Source organism: Mugil cephalus, chromosome 12, assembly GCF_022458985.1.
Source record: "Mugil cephalus isolate CIBA_MC_2020 chromosome 12, CIBA_Mcephalus_1.1, whole genome shotgun sequence".
Taxonomy (NCBI): Eukaryota; Metazoa; Chordata; class Actinopteri; order Mugiliformes; family Mugilidae; genus Mugil; species Mugil cephalus.
The window spans coordinates 20,303,548-20,317,288 of NC_061781.1; the positions used below are offsets into that span (position 1 = coordinate 20,303,548).

Sequence of the window (13,741 nt, forward strand, 5' to 3'; positions counted from 1 at the left end):
CGGCGTTGCAGGCCGAGGCAGATGTCTCTGTTTTCTGTTTGATGTTCATCGGGAATCCTTTTAAGATGCCTTTAATACTCCTGTCTCCATTAACTTTTGGTGTAGGAGCCGGTTTCCGGACGTGAAATAAAACACAAATGTAATCACATGAATGAGCTCATCTTATTATTTGATTTGTTTTGTGTTATTCTAATTAATCTCTTTTGTGCTTGGTGAATGAGATGTCTGAAAACGCAGAGGGATGAAGAAGAAAAAGCCGAACGTGCAAGTATTTGATTAGAAATGGCGGTAAAGAAAAAGAAAAGTGAAATGGATATGCTGTTTAATAAGCTGGCAGGACACGTGGACTGTATTTCTCTTTTGTGCTCAAGCTGCGCACACTCATTGTGTTTTTCATTCATTAGACTAAATCGTCAATCTACTAAATGTTCCAGCGCCTCTTTACTTCATGTGTCAGACGGCTTATCCGTGTTCTGTCAAAGAAAAGCATCTCGTGACACTGTGGACCCATCAAAAAAAAAAATGCAAATGCCGTCTTTGTTGTGACCCTCTCAACAAATCTCTTTTCATTATGTTCGCCAGTGCCACCGTAAAGGGCATCGCCATGGTTCGAAACAAATAAGTACTCAGGCGAACAATAAGATCGCACCAACGTGCTCTATAATCTAGTAACTATGGGAATAGCTGGGTTCTCGTACGAGTGAACACGTGCCTCAGCACTTCTGCGCTTCGTACATCAGACAAGTTAATTTTATTATGTTCACCACATTAATACTGGGCTCCATTTGCTCTCAGTTCTTCACAGAGCAGCAGGCATTGCACGCACCGTTTTAATGAGTGCGCGATTCCCCCCGGGAGAACACTTTTGTTGCAGATGCACAAAGTTGGCAAACCTGTGATCGATTAATGACTTTGACCAGCGTTTAAACAATGTGGGCGAGCGGGATTGATTCCGAGGACAGATCAGCGGGGAGCAATCTGTAATAATTAAAACTGCGTAAATGGTGGCTGGCTTTCTGTGTGCGTGTTCATGTGTGCGAGGCGGACTTGGCTCCTCCATCATGCTATAAATCAAGCGACGCTGGCTGTGTTCCCTGGAGGGGGGGGCATGCCGGTGTATCTCACACACAGATTTCCCCCTCCAGCTTCGATCTTCGGTGTTTTCTCGGCGGCGGCCGGGGCGAGCCAAAAAAATCTGCAGAATTCTCAGCTAATCTGTAAAAATTGAATCCGACTGAGGAGGGAAACACAAAAGCAAAGGAAAATGTGTGAAATGCGTCTCAATAATAGATGACGGTCGACATCTAATCCTTTTCCCGAGGCGTCTGGGTGAATATGAGTTGGATTCAATCAAATCTTCAAACACCCAGTGCATTATTTATGACTGACAGTTTAACATCAGACATTCACACATGCCGGCGCATGCATTAGAGTGACATAATGGGTTCAGTAATTGTGGCGAGGCATAGATGCGACACAGGTTGAAGGTCAAACTAACTGAGGGTCAATAGATGGATTTATGGTAATTTATTCTCTCACGGACCAAAAATCATTTGTTATCTGTAATTTCTCACACCGCTGAGACTCTTGCATATTTGGGACATACTTCTGAAGTGTTTGTCGAAAGAAGCGGAGCAGGCTGGAAATCAGAAGGAGCGGAAGAACATTTGAATTTGAGGATATAAAAGGCGACAATATAAAGGGAAGGTTGAGTGCTTTCAGAATGACAGTGTTTTCAGTTCTGTCAGAGAAGCTTGACATGGCGCATAAAATACAGAGCCGCTTTGAAAATGTCTCTGCGGCATTCCCTAAGTCAAGGAGGTCTTGTCTGTTTTCTCTTAGTTTCTCTCCTCTTTTCTTTTCCGAACCTTCCTCCTCAGATTAGAGAAAAACGACGCTGCCTACCACAGATGGAGGATCCAGCTCCTGCCCTGCTTGGACTTTCCCCGGCCGCGTTAGCGGCGGCTCTTACAACAGAAACGCTGCATGTCTCTACATGCCACTTCTTTGTTTCTAGGGAAACGGAGTGGTGGTTTGGCAGCAGCAGGGGGTTTCCTTGGAAAATAACAGGCATCAGAACCATAAGATCTCAAATCGAGTTGTTCTGCAGCAGGAGTCCTCTCTACATAGAACGCTCCCAGAAAAGGCTGTGGTCCTTTTTCTGTCTTATTTTCTGTTGTGTCATCCCAGCAGAGATGCATGTTTAGCTCGGTGCAAAACCAAAGCGCGGACTATAAGGACACACACACACACACACACACACACACACAGGCACAGCTGCAGCAGCACTTGTAGACTGCTGTCAGCCCTGCCCTGCCTGACCCACTTTGGATGATTCTGGAAGAGGAGAAGGGCTTTTCCAGCCTCAGTAGGAAACACCCCTTCTTTGCTGCTTCTATTGTGTCATGTGAAAGTAGATCAAGTGGAGAAAGGCCACAACACCAACGCCCCTTTCACATTTCTCTTACATCAACAACGTGTCTGACGTCTCGTCGATAACTCTTCCGAGACAGACGGGTCTGACGATGCGCAGCGCTCTCGAATAAACCGGCCAGGAAAGCCCGTCTCCGATGGGAGTCTAGATCATGTCAACTAATCTAACGGCCTCATCTACGTAACAGGATCTAATGATATATGGATCTAATCTATTGAGATAATTAGAGCCGGAGCAGTGAGATTATGGGCCAGCCCAAGCTGGATGTGCCCCCAGCTCACTTTACTGGGTTTGAGTGTAATAGGATTTGCGACTCACATCTAATCCCTCAAAAATCTGGGTGATCACCGTGCTCTGCATCTGCCACCAAACAATGCACGGATGATTTGAAATCAAAGCGGACGCCAGGGAGAAAGGAGGCGCATTCCTTGAAGGTGTTGGAGGAAGACGACGGGATGAACACCATGACAAGGGCTTTTTGGGTAATTAGTCTCAAAAGTAAAGTGGCATGACTGATATTGGGTGTCGATGGCTGCGTTTGATCGAACCACTGGCTCAAAAACACAATCAGTGCCGCCCACAGGAATGGATAATCTAGTGCCTCACTCATTAGATCAATGCCCAAAGCCGAAGGGAACACCGGACTTTAAGACAGCCACACTCCCTGATCCTGACACGTCTCCGTGGGAACCTGAATGCGTCCTTAATATGTATTCACGGCCTGGACGGTCGGAGAGGCTCCTCTATCTTCTGCAGGCTCAGTTGTCACAGCGAAGCCCGGTGTGTTGTTTTTGTTCTCACCTGGGAAATGGAGGCGGCCGCACAAATCTGCCTCACAACACACGTGATCGCCGGTGCACCCACTCCCCTCCGCCCCCCCCCCCTTCTCCCCCCAAAAAACAAAGTCCTTTAAGTGTCTAATATTAAATTAAGCACACCAAACAAGTCATTAGTCTTCCTAAGCTGGGTGCTCGTGTGATAATGCAGCGAACAAGAGGGAAGAAGAGAGGAGGAGGAGGAGGAAAGACACTGTGCAGGATTCATCCCCCGCCCCACCCTGACGGAAAAGTCTGATATCGCTCGGTAAAGATTTTTCTAATTCTCATGTGAGGACGGATTTAATGAAGAATATTCCCACTGGGCCTTTAATCACAAATAGAATAGTAGAAAATTGAAGTAACAGAAGGCAGGGTGTTTGCTCTGATTAGAGCCTCCAAAATGAGGACAACATTTTTAAAACCTTTCATTTCATCTTCTTTTTAGTGCTCGTCTTCCAGGCAGCGGGGATCTCGCTTTTTGATAGTTCACCAACGGCTGATGAGGATTATCATCACTATTCTAAGATTCAAGAGTCTCTTTAGAAAATGGCTGTAACAGGCGAGATGTCATCAAGACATTTTAGGGGGGGTTGCCAGGGCAGGTTTGCTTTGTATCCACGCATGTTTACACGCACGGCACACTAAAACATACACCAAAAAAGGCTTACAGTGTCTTGTGTGCCGGCGTGTGTGTGTGTGTGTTTTTCTCTCTTGCCGTGGCTAGACGTTAACTCCCCCAGCCAAACGACAACATCATCTGTCCAGACCAAACACAGTCGGCGGGGGCCTCTGGATGCTACCGACAATTGCCAGCGAAAAGACAGATATGCCACAAGCCAATTTAGAGGTGACAGAGGAGGTCAGGCAATTAAACACACAAATATTGGGACAGCCGCACACACACACGCGCGCTCACACGCACACAGAGAGATCCCAACACGTTCACACAGTGCGGCGGGCAGGAGCAGAAACAGCAGCCTGGAGGATAGCCGATTATAACCTTCCTTTCTGATGCACCCTGACCCACGTCCAGATGTGTTCTCTGTGGCCTATTATATACATCCTGTTTTATCAAAGCCATTTTAATCCATGTAATCACTAAGGGCTGGAGGGGAAGGAGACATTTCGTGGCATTGTTCAATTGCAATGTGAAAGAAGGCAGGATGAGAGACTCAGAAATCAAAATGGCTCTCTTTGTGGGCAAGATGAAAGACTAAATACTGTTCCTGTTTGTGTGTTTTTTTTGTAAGAAACAGAAAAGGAAAAATAAGGTTTAATGTGAGTTTGCCATAAAATGATGCACTCTGAATAGTGCATGATCAGTTGAAGTGAGAGTATGTCTGGTGCAACAGGTCTGGTACCTGATGATTCAGAGGAGAACAGAAAACTGCGACCACCTTCCTTCTTTTATTCACTAAGAAGAGGAAATAATTGGCGTAAATAATTTCCTACATTAATTATCCTAATTCGTTTTTGTTTTGTGTGGGGTTTGTTTTTTTTTTGTTTTTTTTTAAGACAAATCACCCTCCCCGTTGGCGTTGAATCCAGCAGTGGTCTAATTGTTGACAGTGCTCTTTAACCATCCCAGGCTGCCACATTAGCGCAAAAAATGTTCATGACATTTTCATAAATGGAGCGAGTATCAGCAGGAGCATTAAGAGGTCGTTGGCCCCGGAATTCGTAAAGAATTATGCGAGAGGGGGAAAAAAAAATGTGTTTGAAAGGCGTAACCTCCTTGACCTTCCCACCTGCATAGAAATGAGTTTTCAATTCTGGCTCTTGTGATGTGCTCGTGTGCTGAGGAGTTCATGACGATCAGACCCTTTTCTGAATCGTCGAGGTGACAGCTAGGTAAACCTGTCTAAACCATTTGTTGGAACTCGTCAGGAGCCTGTCAGCTACCTGGGATTGCATATAAATCGGAGCGGGTTTGTTATTTTCTACCAACACCTAAAAACGGAACGATTCCCTTTGCGTTCATTTTTAACTTTTTACGCACAAAGGTGGCACCGAATTCGTATCATTTGCACGTGGTTTCACTGCACATGTGTCGATGTGTGCGTGACGCCTAATTAATCTATCAGACAGTGGTTATATGTGTGCACATGTTCATACATAATGCAAAACGCTCTATGCCAACAAAGCAGGCATTTGGCACACTGAAGTTCCCAGACCTTGTCTCCGTAGTCTCCGCTTCCTGAGGCCGAAGATGCGCACTTTAGAGAAGATGTCGACCAGGTTCCCATTGCAGAGCCCCTTGTTCTTGTTGGGGCTCTTTCTCCGTCGGTTGGTCGAGGGTCGGTCTAAATGCTGCTCCCGTGCCTGTCTTTTCTGTCTGATCAGCCCACTTGCGATAGCAGCAGCCATGGCTCAAAATGTCACAACTGCTCAGGTCCTGTCTGCACACGGAGCACAGACTACACAAACAGCCGCCTCTCGGAGCTCGCAGCCCGGGTCACAGTCCCATGGTGGCGGCTAAAGGGTCCGTTCCGCGGTGTCAAATGTCAAATAAATATTATTTTTTTTCAGTGGCTGGCTTCCTCTTTTGGCCAAACACTACATGATAAATGCGGTGTCAACCCAGCTGTCATTATTACGGGAAGAATTCTTCAACATAGTGGCAAAAAAAAGAGATCAGTTCATGCGTAAATCCATGCCTCAGTGACCATAGTCTTCATGAAGAGCTATGCCAAACTCACGCAGACGGAGAATTCAGAGGGCTGTTCATACCTGCACACCGATGTGTTTGTTCTTTGTCTGTGAAATTCCCTGTAACATCGCCTCCTTAAATGTCCAAACGCCAGCTGCAGCGTCCTCGCCGCAAATTCACCCACTCTTTCCTCCCTTCGCCCTCCGTTTTCTCCTCCTTCTGCCAGACGAGGTTGCTCTATGAGAAGTCGCTGTTTAGGCTGCGGTGGGGACGCCTGTGCATGTGTGCCGCCAGCAATTAAACAAACACAGGCGCCTCCAACGAAGACCTCTACCCGGCTGAACGCACAGAAGCCCGGGCGAGACGAACTCCCAAGTTTGCAAGAATCGACCGCAAGGGACCCCGCGGTGACTGATCAGGAGCCACACATATGGAGCAAAGAAATACGCAATCGGACTGTAGTTATTATTTGATCAAATGAAGTTAAAGGCTATTCCAAGCAGCGGTCCATCTGTCTATCGGATAAGACTCTCAAAACATATATTCTTCCCTGTAGTCCACATCACAAAATAGGCGGTTGGGCGCGATAGGAGCAAGAGAGAGGGAGAGAAAAAAACATATATAACCAAAGCTGATCTGAGTCCTGTGGAGATGACGTCTGCATTGTGTGACAAGCTGCATACAAATACGGAAAGTTGAACCCCCCGGCGATCTGCACACAATTCCACCGAGCGCATGAATCCTTCAGCGAGGGAGATGCGTGTGTGGCGATCGGCATTAAGAAAGGAGGCTCTAACAAACACCGCAATTTATTTCCCCATGGTCCAAGAAAAAAAAAAGAAAAAAAAGAGTAGGAAGTGGTGGTCGCTTGTTTCAGTCTGTATGTCAACAAATCTTTCCCATCAACAAGTCCTAAGCACTCGTTAGTACACGCCTAAGTGGAGAGGATGCCCTCCCCCCACGCTCTCCCTCTCGACCACCAAGCCCCCGCTTGAAGGAGAGTGAGCAGCCGGTCTGCATCCTGGCGCTACACTGTAAGATGTAAAACGTCAAAGTTCGGGCTTTGCAGGAGGCTGCATAGACTTCAAAACCGAACAGTACATCGCAGAAATGCAAAACATGAGCTGGCACAGTGCCAGTTGTGTAACTGCTGTCAGCTCTGTATTACGGCCAAAGATAAATGGATCACTGCAAACTTTTTACACCATCTCATAAAAAAATCCCTTCCAGATGCTGTTCGGCAAAGAAGAAGCACGTCCCCACAGTTTTAACTAGGAGTGAATCAGGCTGCGCGCTCCATTTGCTTTGTGGGCTTTTAGCACCACGGACAGCGCCTCGGATTTCAGCACCGCGCAGTCGTGGAGAGAAAGGATTTCTTCAGCCGAACATCACTTTTACCTGAACGTCCCCCACTGACGGCGGGATGTGTCAGGCAAAGGCACACGCGGCTGAGATGCGGTTCACTCCACCCACCGCCTGAACCTCGGCTCCGGTGCCGAATATGTCAATAAAAGGCAAAGTAACGGGGAATAGCCGATCATTGCCTTGATTTGCGGGGGGCGAATTTCACTCGAGTCTCAATCACAGGCACCGAAATTAAAACTCAAGAGAGCCATCTGCTGTTTGTGGTTGTAATTAAACATTTGGGCTCGCAGGGGAACTGGAGTGTTGGATCGCTTTCCTCTGCTGTGCCTTCACTCTGCGCACGCCACACACACACACTTGTTGATATCGAGGAAATACGTTTATGGGATTGCTTGCACCTGCAAATGAATAAAGAGTTTTCAGAGCATATGTTATTTACAAAAGCTTCAAAAATGCGTGTGGCACCCCTGCAAGGCGCACGAAGACGCTTCGCTTCTTATAGATATCTCTATTTAGATTATTTAGGAGCATCCGTTTAGGGGCATCATTCATGCTGAGTTATGTGCGGCAAAGCCTGGGAGTAGTGTACCCCTCACCCCCACCCCCACTGACTCCTGCACGGGCCGTGGATGCATTTGCAGTCCCTTGGTTGTGCAGGAGCCTCCTGCTCAGCGGTGCTATAGGAGGCATGCAGTTAGCGCTTCAACCAGCAGCCGACACTGTCAGCTCAACAATTGTCCCAGAACGACATGCATGAGCAGCACCGTCACGGTTGTGAATCTAAAAGGATGCACGGATAATGATTTTCTGGGGCCACTTGTACTGTATCACCAGTTCAGTTGGGAAATAAATCTGCAAATGGCCAAATATCAGTCTGCAGCTTTTTAAGTTAATGTAATTTAAAAAATAGTTGAATGACAAGTTAGTTTAGACATTGTTGAGCAAAGATCCCCATACAAGTGGCTGAGAGAAGGAAACTCCTTATCTCATATTCTTTCATTGCAACAGAGGCATACATCAGCATCAGTATGCACATAGATTCTTCAGACATGGTAAACAGGCCTTTCTTATTTAATTCAATTAAAGTCACACACCACAATCAGTTTTCTACTCATAGCTGAGACACACATGCAAAAACTTCCCTATCGCACTCATCCCAACACAGTGCGTTAAAGAATCAATGTATTCAGTCATGAAACAAAACAATGGGCGCACATACCTACATTTTTTTTCCTCCTGTATGTGAATGTATGAGAGTCCATGGCAGTCCCATTCCAAAGCCCTCTAAGCCAAGACCTTTCCCTGTGACTTCTAATGCCCCATTTATACTGCCCCCTTCCAGGATCTAACAGGGTTACGGTGCACTGACAGCCTGCCCCGAGCTGTTCGCTTTAATTTGTCCACAACCGCCTTAAACACTTCATTCATTCTTTCAGTTAGGAGAAAGGCAGTTAGATTAACACATTTGGACACTTTGTCGGAAGCTAGCCACAAATGCAATAGGATTAAATGTTGCCTTAGGATGGAATTTGCAAGAAATTAGCCAGCTGCTATGAGGGCGGAGAGAAAATGCGATGCAGTTTTCTTGCATGGGTACGCGTATCAAGATGCGTATCAGAACAATACCACGCCATGAACGACGCCTGTGCAAAACACGGCTGCCCAAATGCAGAGGTATTCAGAGAAGCAGGGGCGACAACAAATGCAGCCACAGTCCCATCAGGTCAGAACATTTAAATCCAATTTCCTCAGAGGCAATTAAATTATCTTAGTTAGATGTCCGGCCACCGAGGCAAAGCAAATGTCACCCAGCAGATCTGGGGTAAACAACCCATTTGATTATTGCTATTACTTTGCTCCGGGCCTGTGTTCTTTTATCACCCATCCTGATAGGGAAAACAGGATCAGCACTTCTCAGGCACAGCGAAATTAAAGAAGCTTAACTCTCTGGAATCAAATTACACTGCACTATCAAAGACAGGGAGCTAATTTAATTTGAAATGAGTAATGATTTCGCTTAGCAAGGATTTAGCATGTCATTTTCTTCTCTACTCTCGTCCTTCTCTTGCTCCCCGTCGCTTTAGCTGTTTAATCATTGAATATCACGAGCCCATCTACTGAGGCAATAAAAAGCTCAGAGAGCCCCGCTTACGGACTTGGGAGCATCCTACAGTGTTTGCGCACGCGTCTCATTTGTTTTGATGAGTCTAATAGTGCAAGTTAAACGGAGGGCCAAGACAGACAAGCACACATCGGGAGCTTGTAAAAGGGGAATGAATAGAGAGCTTTCGTTAAGTGGTCATGAATCCACAGCAAGGCCTTGGAAACGAGAAGGCCAGAAAATACATTGAGTCATTATCTAAAGATATGGAAACAGCTTATTAATAAATGCTGTCAGAGATGTGTTACATAGGAAATGTAAAATGTGAATTTGACTAAACACACACGGGGAGATAAATCTTCTTAATACCAGTGTCTTATCAGCGGACCCACTGACACAGTGATTGTTATCTTTGCTGCTAAGTTTTGATTATTGCTATGAAGTTAATGAAACAGTTAAACTCTTCCACATGGGGAAAATATAATCGTAGAACAGTACATGCAAAATAAAAAGATTTCAACATAGTTGAACTTTTATTCTAGTTTATTTAACTCAAAATCCCTCAAGGGGACAGTTGTGCTGTGTCTGAAGTGGTGCTGCATGAGGTTCTTATTTGTAGTCATTGTATTACCTGTGGATTGTGATTGCTCCCAGTTTGAAGAAGGCAGTGAACTGCTGTGTGCTTTGTTTTGAACAATTTCACAGCTTTATCCTTTGCAATGAGACCATCTCTTCTGATGGGGGAATTGAGCCCACTTGAATAAACCCGACTCCAGGGTCAAAGGTCTGTGGAATATTTCTGAAAAAACTGCATGAGTCCCCCACCTTGTATCTACCAGTCAAAAGTCCGCATGCACCCTCTCATTGAACTAAATGAGAAGGTCCAAACTTTTGACTGGTAGCGTATTATTACTTATTTATCATTCCATTCTGTGCAATAATGAAGTCTTCAAGCGCAAGTCACATTATATTACTTTATAATATTATTTTTTATATTATTATGATATACAACCTCTACCACTTCCACACTTTAAGTTGGTTGTGTTTTTTTTCTCAAACTGTAATTAATTACTGAAGCTTGGTGCAGCGACTGTAAATATTTCTGTACATTCAATATATTTATTTTTATACATTCTATTTTTATTACTCTAACTGGTTCTTTAAAAGAGCAGTTAAGGTTCAGAAACATTAAGGTATGTGGTGAGGTGAGGTAGAGAGGAGAAGGAGGAGGAGGGAGTGTGGGAGGAGTCGCAGTGGGGAGGGAGGGAAAAGGTAAAATTGGTGTGTAATTACTCCGTTACTCTCTAAAATTGAGGGGAGGACGGTGCTTTCGAGCCTGGTGTCTGCTCCGTCCTTTCTTTTTTTATTCCCTCCCTCTGAGAATCCAGAGAGTATCTGACATCTGCTTCTCAAAGAGAAGAGAGATGTGTTTAATCAACCCAATAAATGACAAGTGTAGCATATTTGCTACATAAGGCTGAGTCTTCATACGTCATATAATCAAATGTGATGCAGGAGGTCTATATTGTAATGTGTCCCAGACAGCATGTCTAATTTAACTGAACAGATTTTTTTCAAATAATGGAATTTTCACATATGAGTTGATTTATTCCATATTAGTGGAATGTTCCTAGATTTATATGTCCTTCCTTCCTTCCTTCCTTCCAGGTTTACTTCCTTACTTCCTTCTTCACTTCTGCATTTACTCTCTCCTTAAGTCCTTATTACTTATGTCTTTGTTTACTTCTTTACTACTTCTTTAATTACCTTATTTACTTCCGGGTTTGCGTCTGGTTTAATGTGTTTACTTCTGGGTTGCCGCCTTACTTCTGGGTTTGCTTATTTACTTCGGGGTTTGCCGCCTCATGTCCGGGTTTTACTCGTTTACTTCCGATTTTAGCAGTTTACTTCCGGGTTTGGCGCATTACTTCCGGTTTTACTCGTTTACTTCCAGGTTTGACGCCAAACTTCCAATTTACGCCTTACTTCCGATTTTACTCGTTTATTTTCGAGTTTGGTGCTTTACTTCCGGTTTTACTCGTTTACTTCCGGTTTTACTGGTTTACTTCCGGTTTGGGCGCCTTACTTCTGGGTTTGCAATGTTACTTTGGGTTTGCCACCTTACTTCCAGTTTGATGCCTTTCTTCTGAGTTTGCTACCTTACTTCCTGGTTTTCTACATATTTCGGTTTTACCTGTTTACTTCCGAGTTTTCTACCTTACTTCTGGTTTTACTTGTTTACTTCTTTATTTCTTCCTTTACTTTAGGATGTACTGGTCTTCCGGGTTGACTTTGTTGTTTACGTCCTCCTTTACATCCAGGTTTACTTTCTTACTTTCTTGTTTACTTCCTTACTTCCGGGTTTACTTCCTCACTTCCTTGTTTACTTCCTTACTTACTTTCCTTGTTTGGGGGATTGTTGACTACCATCTGAACACACTGACTAAGCTCATCATAAATCATACAAATAAAATGCACACACCACAAAAAAATTGTACTGTACTTCTGGACTATAGTTTCAGTCCAGAAGCCTTTAAATACAGGATGGGAGACTTAAACTCACACATGAATGAATGAATGAAAGAATGAAATCTTCCTAGACTGAACATTCGAGAAAGCTCTGTAATGTTGCTCCACTGCCGTCGAGTTCACTAATGCTACACTGCAAATTAATATTTTAAAAGGTGCGACCTTAAAGAGATTTCGTTCTAAAGAGTGGAGCAGCTCGCACATTAAGTCTCTGCATGCCCACGGACTCTTAAATAGATACTTCATCATCTCATGCGGAGTGTCACAAAATAATTTGAATTTACATCGCATAATCGCTGCAAGGTATACTAAATGTGCCACCGTGGAATATGTATGGCCACTTTACAATATGTCTCTCTGCTGTGAGCGTGATGGAGTGTTGCCCTTCCCTCGGGGAGCAGATTAGAGCGGGCCTGAGGTGTGGAGCCCTCCGACAGAGACATTAATGAAATACAGAGGCTTCAAACTGTTAGCTCCACTTACCGACAGCAACATTGCACGATTTGTTGTTGAACTAAACAAAACTCAAAAGATACAAAAACAAGAAAAAAAAAATGAGAGAAGAAGCTTGAGGATTGCCTCGCAGGGAGGAATTATTGGACGTAATGTGAAGTTGGGCTGGGAGGGGGGTCTGTTATAATTACATTCTGATTGAATCGCGGCGATATGGCGCTTGACGGCCACATGTCTGGAATGAAAGGTCACTCCGTAGAAAATAGGTGTATGTGGCTGAAGGGGGTTTGCCACCGTGCACTTTTCCGCATTTAGAGAAAACCTGATTACAGCGAGCAGAGGGAAAACAATTGGGCATGAGTGGCAGTGATTAAACAAACCCCCGTGGTCTCCTTGCTAACAATGATTACTAAATAATAGCCCGTATCAAAAAAAAACAAAAAAAACAACCCATTTATGGCGGTGCATAATTTGGGGTGACGTTAACAAGGGCACTTAAGGACTCTAATGCGAGCAACAGAGGCAAATATAAAGAGAGGGACGGGGAGACGGCTTAAAGTAGGGGATCAAAAGAGGCGAAACACTGTCACACCTCACTGGGGAGTAGTGGTCACACACATCCTGCCTGTGTCCACACACACACACACACACACACACACACACACACACACACACACCGCTCCATTCTTTGATCCTATTTTAAGTCTGCAGCACTGATGGAATGTGCCTTGTCAGCAGCACTGCAGAGTGAGGTTCCTTGGAGAAGCCCTGGGCAGTGTGGGAGAATATCAATTAGTCCAAGCCTCCTCTGGCGAGGTCTGCTCCCGGAGCTGAAGGCTCATATATAAGTGTGTTTGTGTGTATACTTTGTAGTCGGCCTCAGTTGTGTAGGTGAGCATATGCCCAGGCGTGCACACTAATATGAATAATTTTCCAATGCAGGTGAACGGCCTGGGTGTATTTCAGCGCTGTGAGGCTTCATAAAATGGTAATGAGGGGCGGTGTCAGGTCAGGTCAAGCTCCCGTTTGTGAATGTGAAGATGAGATATGGAGACGGCCGGGTCAGCAACTGCTGCTGCGAACGCAAAAGGTATCAGTTTTGTTGTGCCTGCACAAGATGCAAACAAGCCGCCGGGCATGCATAGAAAAAGGATGACAAGATTGTTATTTTTTTGTGTGTTTTTTTTTTCTTTGAAGGACATTAACCCAGCCACTGACCTTCAGGCGTGGGTATTTATTTATTTATTTTTTTTATCTTCAACTTTTATCTTCCTGTCAAACTGCAGATGAGGCCTGAAGGGAGTGCTGTCGTAAGAAGGCTCCAGGTACCTTTGAAAGCGTTACTGGCTTCTGGTATCACGTACACACTACTGTCGAAAAAGTGTGGCACA

General features: G+C 44.8%; 1 protein-coding gene across 3 annotated transcripts in view; it reads right to left on the reverse strand.

Annotated features, from left to right (window-relative positions):
• fgf14 (fibroblast growth factor 14) overlaps positions 1-13,741 on the reverse strand; it is a 102,659-nt gene that overhangs the window by 34,335 nt on the left and 54,583 nt on the right. Inside the window, exon 1 of one of the 3 annotated variants that reach the window (XM_047600871.1) lies at positions 5,427-7,250. The exons of the other annotated variants lie outside the window; for them this stretch is intronic. Coding sequence (XP_047456827.1) covers positions 5,427-5,619 — 193 coding nt within the window. The 5' untranslated portion in view covers positions 5,620-7,250. Of the gene's footprint in view, positions 1-5,426; positions 7,251-13,741 lie in introns of those variants that run through there. 3 annotated transcript variants of the gene reach the window in all.